Source organism: Epargyreus clarus, unplaced genomic scaffold (genome assembly GCF_041222505.1).
Source record: "Epargyreus clarus isolate Ecla_fem2 unplaced genomic scaffold, WU_Ecla_fem_2.2 ptg000026l, whole genome shotgun sequence".
In the NCBI taxonomy this organism is placed as follows: Eukaryota; Metazoa; Arthropoda; class Insecta; order Lepidoptera; family Hesperiidae; genus Epargyreus; species Epargyreus clarus.
In genome coordinates this window covers 5,704,114-5,718,953 of record NW_027332233.1, presented here as the reverse complement: position 1 = coordinate 5,718,953, position 14,840 = coordinate 5,704,114, and the positions used below count along the sequence as shown (strand labels likewise).

General features: G+C 34.6%; 1 protein-coding gene and 1 long non-coding RNA gene across 8 annotated transcripts in view; one reads left to right on the top strand and one right to left on the bottom strand.

The window, feature by feature from the left end:
- LOC140753552 (uncharacterized) overlaps positions 1-10,575 on the bottom strand; it is a 74,711-nt gene extending 64,136 nt beyond the window's left edge. The window contains exon 1 of the long non-coding RNA XR_012103582.1: positions 10,115-10,575. This is a non-coding gene — a long non-coding RNA (uncharacterized LOC140753552). The remainder of the gene's footprint in view (positions 1-10,114) is intronic.
- CLIP-190 (Cytoplasmic linker protein 190) overlaps positions 270-14,840 on the top strand; it is a 71,661-nt gene continuing 57,090 nt past the window's right edge. For 6 of the 7 annotated variants that reach the window (XM_073088238.1, XM_073088235.1, XM_073088236.1 and 3 more), the window contains exon 1: positions 270-1,211. In XM_073088238.1, coding sequence (XP_072944339.1) covers positions 983-1,211 — 229 coding nt within the window. In that variant the 5' untranslated portion in view covers positions 270-982. The remainder of the gene's footprint in view (positions 1,212-14,840) is intronic. The other variant, XM_073088233.1, reaches the window with a different exon arrangement.

Sequence of the window (14,840 nt, the reverse complement as noted above, 5' to 3'; positions counted from 1 at the left end):
CTTATTTTAATCAACGTAGAGAAGGATTAACAAAACCTCGGATTAGACATTTAAGTCACAATGTTGCTATAACAAAGAATGTTTAAATAGTAATTTGTATTCAAGAAAATCATTTTATTGGGCATTTAAAAATTTCTAATTAACTTAATAGCACTTATTAGTTATAATGCGGTCTAATGATACAGGTTTAAAGCACCATTTCTTTACAAGAGTTCTCTGACCTACACTCGAGCTGGCGAGCAAGCAATGTAATGTCAAGTTTTGCGTCTTGTCGTGTTCAATGTATTCTTCAGTTACAATTTTCGTGTTGTGTTCAACGTCTGACTGGATGATATTGTAATTTGTGAATGTTTTGTGTTTCTCTAAATGCTCTGCTAATATCTCCAGGACTATTTAACTTTGTCACCGAGTTCCTCTAATTTGTATTAACTAGTGCTTTTATATCATTACAAAAATGAGTTCAGTGTAAGCATATTACGTGTAGTGATAACGTTGTCAAGCTCAGCTGGGTCGGACGCGAGAAGCGGTAAAATTTCGCGTGTTTTTCTAAGTCACGGATAGCACTTTTTGTGCTCTAATTCCTCGCTCAAGGTATGCAGTTACATTTTTCTTCTTCAGTTTACTCTGGCGGGGAAGTTGTACAACGTAGTATTAAAAGCGCGAATAATTGCACGTTATAAAACAAATAATACACGTGTCTTTTAATTGTTATTGCAACGGTTTCGTGCAATCATTTTGAATTTGCGAAATTTATAAACAAAATTTTATTTACATTTATGTTTGCGTGGCCGTGATCCAGATTGCGCGTCCTCTCAATGCGCGGGAACTCGTGATATTTTTAGTTTATTAGTCGTGAGTTTATTTGAGTCACGTTGCGTTTGTTTTCGTCTTTATTACGCTACAAATCCATAATAGCTGTTTTCGGCGTAATTACGATGGGTTCGTAATTTTATAAAAATAAAGTGTACAAAGTGCTTCTAAAATGAGTGACACGCAAGAACCGCCGGGAGCCGCGGCGCCTCCTGCACCATCATCAACTTCCTCGGATGCTGCATCTTCAGTCAGCACCACAGCTTCAACTATACCAAGATCAGACCATCCAAGACCGACAACTCTTCCAAAACCTTCAGGGCTGAAGCCTCCATCTAAGATTGGCCGGCTTTGCTCCAACTCAGCACCAAAGCCAGCGGTCCCCATCTCTCCGAGAACTGGTGAGTTGAGTAAAATTTTTTAAAGTATTACATTTCTTACTTATTTAGCATGAAATTTTGTTATTGAAAGCGCAAACTGCAATTGACAAGTAACATGTTACTATTATTTTAAAGTTATTAGTTGTTGATGCATTATTTCTATTCTGCCATTTTCAATACAAACATTGTTACATCCATATTGCCAATTCACAATACACAGACCAATTACAAATAATCTTGAAACCTAAGACCTATTAATTCCATTGTTTTCTTTTTTAATTATCTTCAATCAACAACAATGACTGCCACAATCTTTGATGCATAAGTGCACAAGTGCTGCACAATTAAATTGAAGAACAAATATAAAACATTCCTTATTTATCTTATATTGTTATCTCAAAAGTTTCAATATAATGTTTCACAGAATCCAATATCATCATAATAAGTATGTATCATATTATGGACATATAAAGAAAAAACCTTAGTCTCATGGTTACACTCGATAATAATAAACTATTACCTAATCCTTTTAGATTTAATTTGGGTCGAGATCATGAATATTCTCTGTAATACACAGTTAAAAAATAATGGCAATTGTTTTTATATAAGTAGGACAATAAACATGAAATTGATGAGGATTAAATAGTGACCACAAGAAAAATAATCTGACTTATGTATTAGTATCTCATACATTCTAAGTAATTTTATACATTTAAACTTTGATAAGTACATTGAATGTACTTAAATTTTAAATAATAGAGAAAAATAAAATGTAATATATTTTTAAATCATAATAATAAATTTATATTTTAAATTAATTTCTCACTTACTTTTCATATTAAGGCATTATAGTGTCGTGAGAATAACGTAAAAAATTAGAGGAAGGTATTATGTCAGATTTCTGTAGAAAAAAAAGGAAAGAAAAAGTTTAGATTGAGACTCAAAATAAGTGTTGCATACGCATGAGTCGTGTCGCGCGAACCTATCATCCCGTGAATGTCACAGGGAGACTGCTGGATATCATCCAGGATATCGACGGCGTCACCCTAATACGCGTGCCAAAATAGGATTATGACAAAAAACTTTTCACTAGAAGAAGCACCTGAGTAACATGTTTTCTCAAGGCTAATTAATGAAAATTTCATTACGGCTCTTACGTTTCAAGTTATAACAAAAAAAAATCCAATACATAGTTTTTACTACTATTCAATGTATACAGTTCTGTCGTAATTTGACACAAGAATGCCATTCGCACAATTAAATTGTAAAAAATATATTATTATTTGCAAGGAACTCTAAATATTGTCGTCGTTATCCGATTAAAGCAACGAGCATTTACCTATAGGTTAGATCATCTCTGCTTATTTATAACGATGAGATTACTCAATGCGACCTCAACGTAACAAGAACCGCACGATTGTCGTCAGAATAAAAGTCAAAACTTGAAAATGTAGCCTTGAACTATTCAGCGAGAACAAGTTTTCAAAGACTAGAATGCTTATATGGCCAAATGACCATATCTTAACACGAATTAACTATTACTGATAAATAACCTATGTGAGACATTGTACAGTTCGTCTTACGAAATCGGCACTGTTTACTGAGTTTACATATTGATCGGGAAAAGCAAAAACAACGTCAATAGGTTAAAATATAAAGCGTGTAAAAAATGGAAACTGTCATGATCATATTTCATCTTTACGTATATTTTATAACGACACCGGAGCATTACAAGCGAGTTCTCCTAAAATTGCGTCAGATAGTCGATTTATTCTCATACATCATATCTCATTATTAGTGAACCTCGTCATAATCGTTAAGAACTTTTTTTTATATCTGATCATGTCTTATGCTTGAAGTGGGGACCATCCTCCATATGTCTGGTCCTGCGTTTTTTTATTTATTCACGGAAAGATGTAACTTAGGGCTTTAGACTTAAGTCTGTCTTATCATGCCAATAATACTTTGGTTTGGTTAAAAAAATACACTTAATTTTTATTTCAGTAAGGTTGTATAAGGATCTCGTCCAATTTGTATCCTGATTTTTCTTATTTTAAATTGCGATGCCAATTAAAAGAACCTCCTTCACGTAGGAACCGGTTCAGTGAGATAACTTTTGATATAACAAAAAGATAAACAAAATTTTGTCCACAAAAACGAGAAACCGTCGAAATCTGGTACATCGAGTTTTATAAAATACATAAAATGTTTTCTTTTAGTACTTTTGAGCAATTTTACGAAAATAGCCCGTGAGACACATTGTGGGTTGTTTATTTGGTTTAAGTATTTATTCGAAACATTCTGCAATTTGCAACATTCACACCGTTATGCCAAGTTTTTGGCGTTCACTGCTACTACCCGTCTTGACTTTCCTTTCCGACTGACGTCAGTTTATTACTTCGTGTGATAACGATCTAGTTTGGCAAGCCCGTTGTTTACTATTTTTTAACGGGCCAATACGTGACGGCCACAAAAAGTCACATCCTGTTATGCCTTACTTCCAACGAGCACCGGTTTTCAATACGGCCTTCGTCTTAACAGTGTCTTAGAACTATCGATACCGTTACTTTAACAACGCTATGAGGAAGGCCGTCCTAGCATTTTATTCTACCTAATTAACATTGTTAACGCGAGTTAAATAAAGCAATAATTTATAGTTCATTAAACATGTATGTATTTATAAACGGAGCAATTACTAGAACTTGATTGTGGTATTTTAATACTTACGATTAATAAATTAATGTCCAGTTGATAAGTTAAACGTAATTTGTAATAAATTACTAAATTGTATGATTGGTATATAAGAGTCATTCTCATGTGTTCAATGATATAATTTGCTGCGTTGTATCTGAAACTTTATAGATGTACTAGTATGAACTAGCATACGTGTAGTATAGTTTTCGCACGACGCATTCAATTGTTTTAACTTTGATGAGCACATCGCGTCCCGCAACGAGTGCAGACCCAGATAGATGCGGGTCAATTTCGCAATGGGGTCTAATCCCCAGGCAATGCTTTCAAGGTAGCCCATTTGCAATTCAATGTAGGCATTCCGATTGATCATCGTGTGGATTTCATTTGTTTTGTTCACCTGCGTCGTGAGTCAAAAATAAAAGAGTGCGTGCTTTAGCGGAGGTCTGCAATTTGCCTGCTATTGTTCGGCTGCGAAGTTCACTTTCCCCTCGGGCGAGCATGACGCGTTCGCTCCGCGCATCACTAATTCATCTGATGCTTGTGGCCGAGTTAATAGGTTATTTGCATCTATTCATGCAAAACATTGTAGTGCAGTTACCGCTCGGTGATACAAATTTGTGTCTTCATTTATAGTTTCCGGTTTGAATCCAAGGTACTTTGTATTTGTTAAACACGCCCGAATAATAAAAATAATATGACTATCCATACACTTCAGATTTGCACTTCACCAACGTGGTGAACGATCCCCATGCCTCTCATTGTTAGAAAATATCTTAGGCCAGAAATGGTGTCGTAATAGATTGAAGAAGTTTAACATTTTGTAATTTGTATATTGCACGTAATTTCAACACACAAATGGCAATTTATTTGTGCAAATATCTCGTAATATCGGGTCTCGAATTCAATTAAAGTGTAAACAGCTAGTGTTAACGAAGTTTGACAATCATTTAACGCTGATTAAATTGTATCAGCGCAACTCAAACGTATCTGGAGCAAATAATTAAGTTTGACACAAAATGATTGCGCTATCGAAACTTATTGTTAATTGATTCATCATAAATATTCATTTATTTCTCGCAAACAATATTCTATGTTTATTTATTAAAGGCGCTAGTTTTCTCGTAACAAAAAACGTAGGTACGCTAAGGAAACTAAAGAGAAACAGTTGTTTGCAATGTGGTCTCATCACGCACGGTTTTGCAATGGTGCCTGAAGAAAGACGCGGAGGCGTCATTTCCTACACGACGTCAACGTAGCAGGCGCCTTCCGGCGAACGAGATGAGATCCTAGATTGTATCTACATATACCTTTATACGTGTAGGCTTTCTCTAAGCGCACGGCCCACCCAATCCATCATTTCGCACAAAGCGGTGCTATCTCCCACTTCCTTTTGCATTATGATCAATAATACGGCGCTTACTCCGCTCATTGTATTCCATTGTGCGTCGATGTGGCCACAAATGATAATTCATGAGTTGAAAATCCAGCTACCTATTTCACAGTCATCTTATGTTGTTATTTATCTCCAGCGCGTCCATTCTACAGACATTTATCATTATTTTAAGTCTTTGTTGTGTTTTTAGTCCAGACCAGGAAGTCTCAAGGTTTAATTAACTGTAACTTTGATTTACTTTCATATTTATATGATTGTTTTTTATCGAACCCATTTAAAGGACTTGGAATGTTGCCTTCCTGAATGTTCAATTTAAATTCATAAAGAATTGTTCTAGACATTTGCTATTGATCAACATTGCCAAATTACTTATGCAATATGACAATATTAAGACAAATTTATTAAAACGTAAACTCAATTAATATATATTACAAAAGTTTTATAATATTCGTTAAACGATATTGTATTTGGTCCGTTATATTAATTCTTATTGAGTCCAGCTTTAATTATACGGAGTTATTCAAACGAGGCAGATAGGAATCAGTCAACGATATAGATTAATGGTTGTCGTTTAAAGGCTTATTTCGGACGCGATTTGAGCGTTTCCATTATACGCGATTCGTAACCGGGACATCAGGCTAATTGCCTGCAACTGCAGTCACGCTGCAATACGCGTCGTTTACGAGACAGCGTGAAGCGGGGCTGAAAAATACCTGTTTCTGCCTAATAACAACAGTGTGAACCGCCGCTGTGCTCCACTTTGAAAGATGTAGTGAGGGAGATATACTTATCCGAAGCGGTCCTCTAGTTTTGCCACTTTGTATGGGGCAAAACATATTCTATGACCAGAATATAACTTGTAGAAAAAAAATCTCACTTGTTCCAGTTACACTCATGTTACCCTCAAGTTAGCCGTCCAGGGCCATATTGCCCGGCTTCCATGTTCCGACCCCCTAGATCGGGCCCAATGGTGGTCACATTTCGGTATCGTAGTGAGAGTGAAGGTGGTAGAACTCTTTGTGGTTCGACTCCGGCGACACCACCGCCACACCTATTTCTGCGTAATAATAGCAGTGTTAGGCGCTGCTGTGTTCCGGTTTGAAGGGTGTGGTAAGGGAGACAGACTTTTCCGAGGCATTTCAGCTTAGTCCTCAGGGGTACCGGCGCCTCTGTGGCCGACCAGGAATATTTAATCCTATCTGGGGTTGATTACCGATGTCCATGGGCGGCAGTAGCCACTTACCATCAGGTGGACTGCATGCTCGTCTGCTACTCCGTATATTATAAAAAAAGATATGGACGGGTTCGTAACGAAAACGTAACATTATTCATGCACGAATAAATCGCGACTGCAATAAGCTCCAGCAACTATTAACGTTAACAGATTGGATTATCTAACCTGATAACGGACGGAACTAGTTTCATGTCCCAGCATTTATAGTTTATTATTAACTACTTCTTAATAAATCCGTTTGCATTAATCACGCATCAATTTTGATTGATTGATTTGATTGAATTTTAATGTGACAACAAAAGTATCCTTGGAGAAATCGTGACAAGACTTGGACAGTACTTTCATGAACGTATAAATATAATTGACCAAGTACGAGTCGAACTCGCACACGGAGGGTTCTGTACCACCAATTTTTCATTTATTTTTTATTTTTAGTATTTGATATCATATTACCCATAGACGTAAATTAATTTTGAAAATTAGAACTGTCTACTTATTACAGTTCAATAGAAAAAAAGCGTCGAAAAATAGCGTATTTTTTATGGCGATCCCCATTTTCTTTTTATTGTCATGTCGTTATGTATGCATATGTATAACGTTATTTGAAATGTATTTGAAATGTTATATTTAACAGACTATAATATAGTCTGTTACATACAACATTACCTTACCATATAATACCTATGTGCCGCCAAGTAGCCTTCGAGTTTATTTTACTTTTAAAATATCCTTAGGTTGTAATTAGTGTATCATGTTCACGTTTTAAGGAAAAGTCCAAAAGCGGTCTCCATTGTATTGTCCATTGTCTTCGAAGATATCTTAAAGGCACTTTAAACAGTAAAACTTAAAGCGTTCAAATAAGCTTTTCGTGTTTATTTCTTGTTACTTTCTAAAAACTGTAAATTAAGTGGTATGAATTTTGGCCTTCGGCTTTGGATCTCCGACTTTGGCTATTGTTTGAGTTATAGGTAGCTTTGGCGATCAAGTAGTGGTTAAAGCGGTTGTCAAAAGTTATTCGGCGACTATTTAATAGCTTATTATTCATTCAGACGCGTAGATAATCGACTGTTGACAGTTTTTTGAAATTAATCAGTATAAGCTTCTCGGCCGCTCAAACAACAATGTAGACCCCCGAGTGACAGCCGATTAAGCAACTGTTCAGTAGCTTAAGCGACATGATAGTAGCCTATGCAACTATCGCTCTCGATAGTAGCCAATGGGCGGTCAGACAAACTCTTCTCATTTTGAAATGGGGCCCATGCTCAGTCGCGGTACGATAATGGGCTGAACCTGACCGACTGACCGAATGAATGATTCAAAAGCTATTCTGTATCATTGTTCATCATTTGCAATGACGGTACCGTTAGACAATTTTCTGTAACTACGAATGAATATTTGAACACCTGTCGACGAAATCATTAATGAGTAACAAGTCATTAAAATAATTCTATTAACAAAATGACATTGAAAATATCTCCTACATAATCATTTATTTATAAAAATATACCGGACGTATAAATAACATTTGTTATACACTTCATTTTTATGATTTAAATGAGACAAGATTTTATCAATAATTTGGACAACTAATATGACAGTAAAATGGTACATCCGCAGATGAAAGTAGACGTCTACCTACAGCTAAACACATTCCTCTGCTGAAAAGCAGAGATTTACCCAAAGCATTTCGCTTGGCTGAGCGTATTGTGTATTTCAAGAAATTTATTATTATAAAAAAATATGTGCGTAGAGTTTAATGACCTTCAAAATATCATCAGCCACTACTTCTACATAATACAAAATAAGGTAACTAAAACAAAAAAAACAAAAGTATGAAGTCCAGAATCTTAACTGAAAAGAACCCGTACCTATATAGGAATCAGTGTTTACGTCAACAGCTAGCCAATGAATCATCGATTACGAATACATATAAGTTTAAGCCTTAAACTGCCTTCCTTCCTACTCATTTAGTTATGAGGTTTTCGTATTTTCTATTTTTACATAATTATCCTATTAGGAATTCAGTCCTCATTATCAAGAAATATGTTTTAGAATGACTACACTCTTATCTCTCTTAAGTATTATCATAATAATACAATTTATTAGTTTATGAATTAACTATATCAACTATGAACGAAAACTACTTTACTCTATAATTAAATCAGTCGTAAAATGGAGTAGTTACAATGTAATCGCATGGGTGTTAATTTTTGCGCACATACTCATAATCTTAAAATTATACAGTACATATAGAAAGTTATAATTTAGTAATGTAATTCGAATTATTTAATATTTATTCAGTTTATATACAAATTATACAAAGTAAAAGAAAGTTAAAACACTGATACAAAAATACAACTAACTTTAAAACAACGACTAAGTAAGAAATAGAGTCATTACTTACTTATATTTTTGTTAACTTTTATCCAATACCGAATAAAAATAGCCTTTTTTTCATTAGAGACTTAATACAAAATTTTTTAGCGTTTTCCTATATTTCCCTAGAGCGGGATAATTTTTCGTTTCGTTCCAATTTACTGGAGCGGTTATAAGGTTCCATCCATAGGATTCGCTTAACTGAAGAGTAATTGAAGCCTCGAAGGCTTATACCGAGGAATTGGTAGAGTTACATTCTTTTAGTCATCAACTAACTACATTTACTACTTTGACCACTCACATAAAATATAAGCTGCTGTTTTAATTTTACCCAAAAATTTAATTTATAATAAACTTTACATTTAATAAACTGAGCTTATATTAATCCTATACTTTATTATTGTTTGCGAAAAATGTACATAAAAAATACGTACAGCCGTACATAATTCATAATCTTTATTTAGTAAATTTTTGGGTAACATAGAACCACTTCCTTTTCAAAGTCGGTTCAATCTAGTTTCTCCAATAAGTCTAAGATACAAAGATTTTGTCTGATTTATTTTTCACAAAGATTTATTTTCGCCAGCGGACACATTTCTGTCTTCCTTCCTCTTTTAAATCACTTTACATCACCAGTTACTATAATTCTTTAGTATTTTACAGTCACACAATTTATTTCTAATTGTTTGCATATATCAGTCTACGACCTTCGGTGGTGGATCTAGCGATCATTCACTCGTTGAACCTTGGCCTATGAGCTCGCACGCGATCCTCCGATCGATGCTACAAATCCTGAGAAATAGATTCAATTATTTTAGATATAAACTTTGGAATCTCTAGACTAAATCTTTATAACTGAATACCTTTTAACGTGAACGTTATTGTGTTAGCTAAGTTTTCGAAGTTTTACTTTAGTTTTTATTTAAGGAAAAAATTTTCGTACGGAAAAATATCCTCGGTCGTTTGAATGTCGTGATTTATAAAGTACGTCATTTAGATGCTTACCACGTTTTATAAGATCACCATAAAGAAAACAACTATTTAGGTAGTTTCCTTGGGATTAGTTAGATACGTAACCTTACCGTTATTATGGGGCCTAATACATGAGCGACAGTTCGTCAGATGTCGACGACCTTCGCTATGTCGCTCGTGTGTTTCCTTCCTAAGCAATTTTCCTTTATAAAAATTATCACCGTATTGTACTCTTATAAAAAAAAACTAGCAGACCTGGCAAACGTTGTGTTGCCATATAAATAAAAAAATGTTAAGGGATAATAACCCTTATCACTTAGGGGTATGAAAAATAGATAGTAGCCGATTCTCAGACCTACTGAATATGCATATAAAATTTGGCGAAAATCGGTAAAGCCGTTTCGGAGGAGTATGGTAACTAACATTGTGACACGAGAATTTTATATATAAGATAAAATCTTGTATTTTGTAATCGACTTAATTGAAGTCATTGCTAATATTGCCGTTCCTTAAGATATCTTTTTTATCGTCTTAAGCTGGTTATTTTGATAACTTTCTTACTCTTCATAATTTTCGCAAGCCAGAACACTCCAATAAAGATACACTTTTACAGAAAAAACGTTTCACTTGTAACATTTCATATATAATTTTAAAATATACTTCGATTCTAACACGGGTGAGAGGAATTGCCGGCGCTTCGTGCAATGGCATTTACAATATCGTTGCATGCTTCATTGGATTGGATATGTGACATTTATAGGTCACATTGAATCAGTAATGCGTGCGTCTTCATTAAACGCTATACAGTAATACATACTCCGACTTAGACTTACTTCGGCGTATATATTGCGCATTGGATGAGCAACTTTCGAGATACTTTAGGTAATGAAAAATAGGTTGATAGGAATTTCTAAGACCTTTGTCTTGTTTGTATATCATGTCAGCCTAATTGTCAGACTATTGGTGGGCATCGTTAAAGATGAAATGGGTTTTGATATGGACATTTTGACATAATATGCGTTAAACATAATGTGGTAAAATTCGATTATTTCTATAATAGGTAGAATAGAATATCTGCTCTCAACATCTCTGCCGTATAGGAGCAGTGTTCGTGCTGCTGGGTGTAGATTTGAAGGGTTTGTCAAGGCAGACTCGCTTGTAAGATGTTCTAACTTAGTCCTCAGTCTACGATCTTTGGATAAGACTTTTGTTATTGGTAACAAATGACTATGAGCGGCCAAATCCACAAAAAAACTACTTCGGAGTTACAGTCCAACGGTATTATTGTTACTATTAATTTATACTGAAGGTGGTAGATCTCCTTATGGTTCGTCTCCGGCAGCACTATCGCTACCCCTAACTCTACCTAATAACAGCAGTGTTAAGCGCTGCTGTGTTCTGGTTTAAAGGGTGTGGTAAGGGAGACATACTTTTTCGAGGCGAGCTGGAATAACTTAGTCATCTGGGGGAGCGGCGCATCTGTCGGTCTGTGGCCAACCTCAAGTAGGAAAATAATCTTATCTGGGGTTGAATACAGATGACAACGAGCGGCGGTATCCACCTACCATCAGGTGGACTGCATGATCGTCTGCTACTCTTATAATATAAAAAATCTTAGGGTATACTAAAGAACATCTCACAATCCAACCCACCAAAACTGCTCAGTATTTACAATAATTGCATTAAAAATTCAAATAGAACCTACCTAATACTTAGGTGCAACCAGTCAACCTTGGAACGAAACGATCGAACGTTATCGGCATACGGGCACGATATTTTAACTTCGCAGACAAATAACAACCGCTTTTGTTTATGTTTTGTTAGTCAATATTTATAATACTAATGTTAAGACGGGAGACTAATGTCGCTGTGGTAGTAAAATTGTCAGGGCAAACATCGTAAAGTGATATTTATTATATTCTATGTAGTATTGACCTAGAGCCTTGATTTATTGTCTTTGTTGCACTGATTATGCTGTCAAGGATGTTTTTTTATATATGTAAGTATAGCATGCTGTCCATCTGACGGTAAGTGGCCACTGCCGACCATGGACATCTGTAATCAACCCTAGATAAGATTCCTACTTGGGGTCAACCACAGATTTGTTGCTATCCACTGAGGACTACGTTGGGAGCCTCGGATGAGTAAGTATGCGTCCTCTACCACTTCCTTCAAATCAGAACACAGTGGCACTGATGTTATTAGGCAGGAATAGATGAGACGGTGGAGCCTCTAGAGTGGAAATGCAAATCGCCCTTATTTATTTATTTATTAATTTTATGTACATACAGGCCTTAGAATTATACCTTATTTATTAACTTACACAAAAAATGCTTAAAATTGAAATATATACCAAATATGTAGAGATACTTTAAATGCACGTTTAACATGACATTTTTGATAGTATTGAATATAGGTATTTCATTGTTTTAAATTTATTAAGTGTAATGATTCTAGGGGCTAATGATCTAAGTAACTCAATCCTCACGACTGAACAACATCGTGACACAATGCGTTGCTTCACCTCTTCTGTAAATTCAATTACAATTGCAATCCCTGTATGATTCCGTGCTAGTTATAAGAAATAATAAACGTTTTTAAATAATATTGTTTATGTACTATCATTCTTAGAAGTTATGTAATGTATTTATTCATGTTTTAGTTTGTTTTGATTTTATATTTTCTACATAGTAGGTAATAAATAGAATTTATTTATTGTTCATTTACTTTAGTCATACCAAAATAGACCGCAAAGTAAACACAAGACCACAGAATAGATTATTGTATTGTGTAGTTATAAAAGCATTTTATTTACAAGTTTTACTTATTGTCTAAATAATATTTTATTTGTAATTAGCTTATGCCCGCGACTTCTCTGTGTTCAACCTCGTCAGTATCAGTTATGACATCTTTTAGCTGAATACCAAATAAAATCACCATTCAAACATTTTCCTTCGTAGTCTTACTACTGCCTTAAATTACCATCATTCATGCTTTTCTATCATCACTATCTTTCGATTTGATTAATTCAATCGTATTGAGTGCTATAGGCCGATCAAAATTTATAAACAACCACAATTTAATTTTTATATCATAGAGTTTTTGGGATATCACCGGCTCGCGTTATTGTAGCGAAAAATGAAACATTAAAAATATATCACTTTCTATTTCTACTTCTACTCTTCTAGTTAGACTTCTAACTATAAGCAACAATAAGTAAAATCAGTACCCATTGTGTGTTACTTGAACAAAACGACAAACATCAGCTCTATATTTATATATAGATGAAATACAGATTGTGGGCCTGAAAATGTACCTATATATGTAAGATACCTATATAGGTATAACATTCGTATATACGAATAACATTGAATTTGGCAGACAGTTGGTTCTCTTACCCCACAGGACTACACAGCCGCCGAAATTAACTGCAATCGCAAAACGAACCCTGCCTCTAGGAATACAGAGCATTACTTGGCTCGTTGCATCAGAGTGCTCGTATGCGACAAATTGATTATGCGGGAAACGTCGGGGGGTGAGACAAGTATCTATACCTCTCAAAATATCTATATTAATAGACCTATCTCTGTAGACGTATAGGATAAATTTATTTTGCCAAATGCTTTCACTGTATTCTAATGTATACTAATGCCAGACAATGTCTATACATTTACATAAAAATTGATGTTCGTGTATTTTTGAGATCGTTCAACTCTGATACCTTTTGATCGATCATCGTGACAGTTGGCAAGTCTAGCGCATGTGATTAATAATGAATCTATTCAATTTTTGCCTAGCAAAGACTGATAATTTCTATTAGGCAGAAATTATCAAATGTCGGTTCTTGCTCGGGAAAACATTAGATAGATTAAATATTGATAATGTACTTTCATAGGTACTTCGTGTGTGTCATAAGGAAGATATATTATCTAGATTCTAAAGTAAACGCGAAAAAAGTCGCGGGCGAGAGCTAGTTTAAGATTATGGTAAACATTATCTACGGACATTTCTTTATTTTTATTTTTCATGTCTCTACAAACGAAACATAATACAAAACTTAATACAAAATTCGAATGATTTATTGACCAGGTAATATTGCCAGAAAACTTTAAAAACATTCTGATTGTGAATATGGAAATTAACAAAACAGGTTTATAAAAACAAAATGCAAAGCGTGAACTGCGTAATCTTGAGACGTCAGAAAATATTCCTTTGTCTCGCAATTCGTCAAAGAACATGCGAAATGTAAACATAATATAAAAGCGAAAAGATACTCACGTTCAAAACGTATTAATCAAGGTTTTGACTAAACTACTGAAGCTACAATCATGAAATTTAAAATATAGCTTCATTTTATAATGTAGATGCGCACTAAGAACGGATTTTTTGATATTCCACCGTTAAGGGGGTTAAATGGGGGTTGAAAGTTAGTATGAAAGTCCGTCAGTTTTAAAGCAAACTGGATGAAAATTGGTATTTAGCTTTCTGATTTAAAGTAATAAAAATCTAATCTAAGGGTTTTTCCAAAATCAACCCTAAGGGTGGTTAAATAGGGGTTGACAGCTTATTTTAAATTTTGCCATTTTAAAAGCCAGCACTATGAAAGTTAGCCATTGCTTTACTGGTTAGATATAATAGAACTTTAGTTCTACCGTTTTTGGAAAATCAACCCCTATGTGGGTTAAATAAGGGTTGTAAGTTTGTATGGAATTCCCTCAGTTTTGATGTAAACTCTATGAAAATCGGTATTTGGGTTTTCGATTAAAAATAATTAAACACCTATTTCACCATTTTTGGAAAATCAACCCTTAAGTTGGTAAAATAAGGGTTGACAGCTTATTTAAAAAATTTGCCAATTTGAAAGCCAGCACTATGAAAGTTAGCCATTGCTCTACTGGTTAGATATAGTGGAACATTATTTCTACTTTTTATGGAAAATCAACCCTTATGTGTGTTAAATAAGGGTTGTATGTTTGTATGA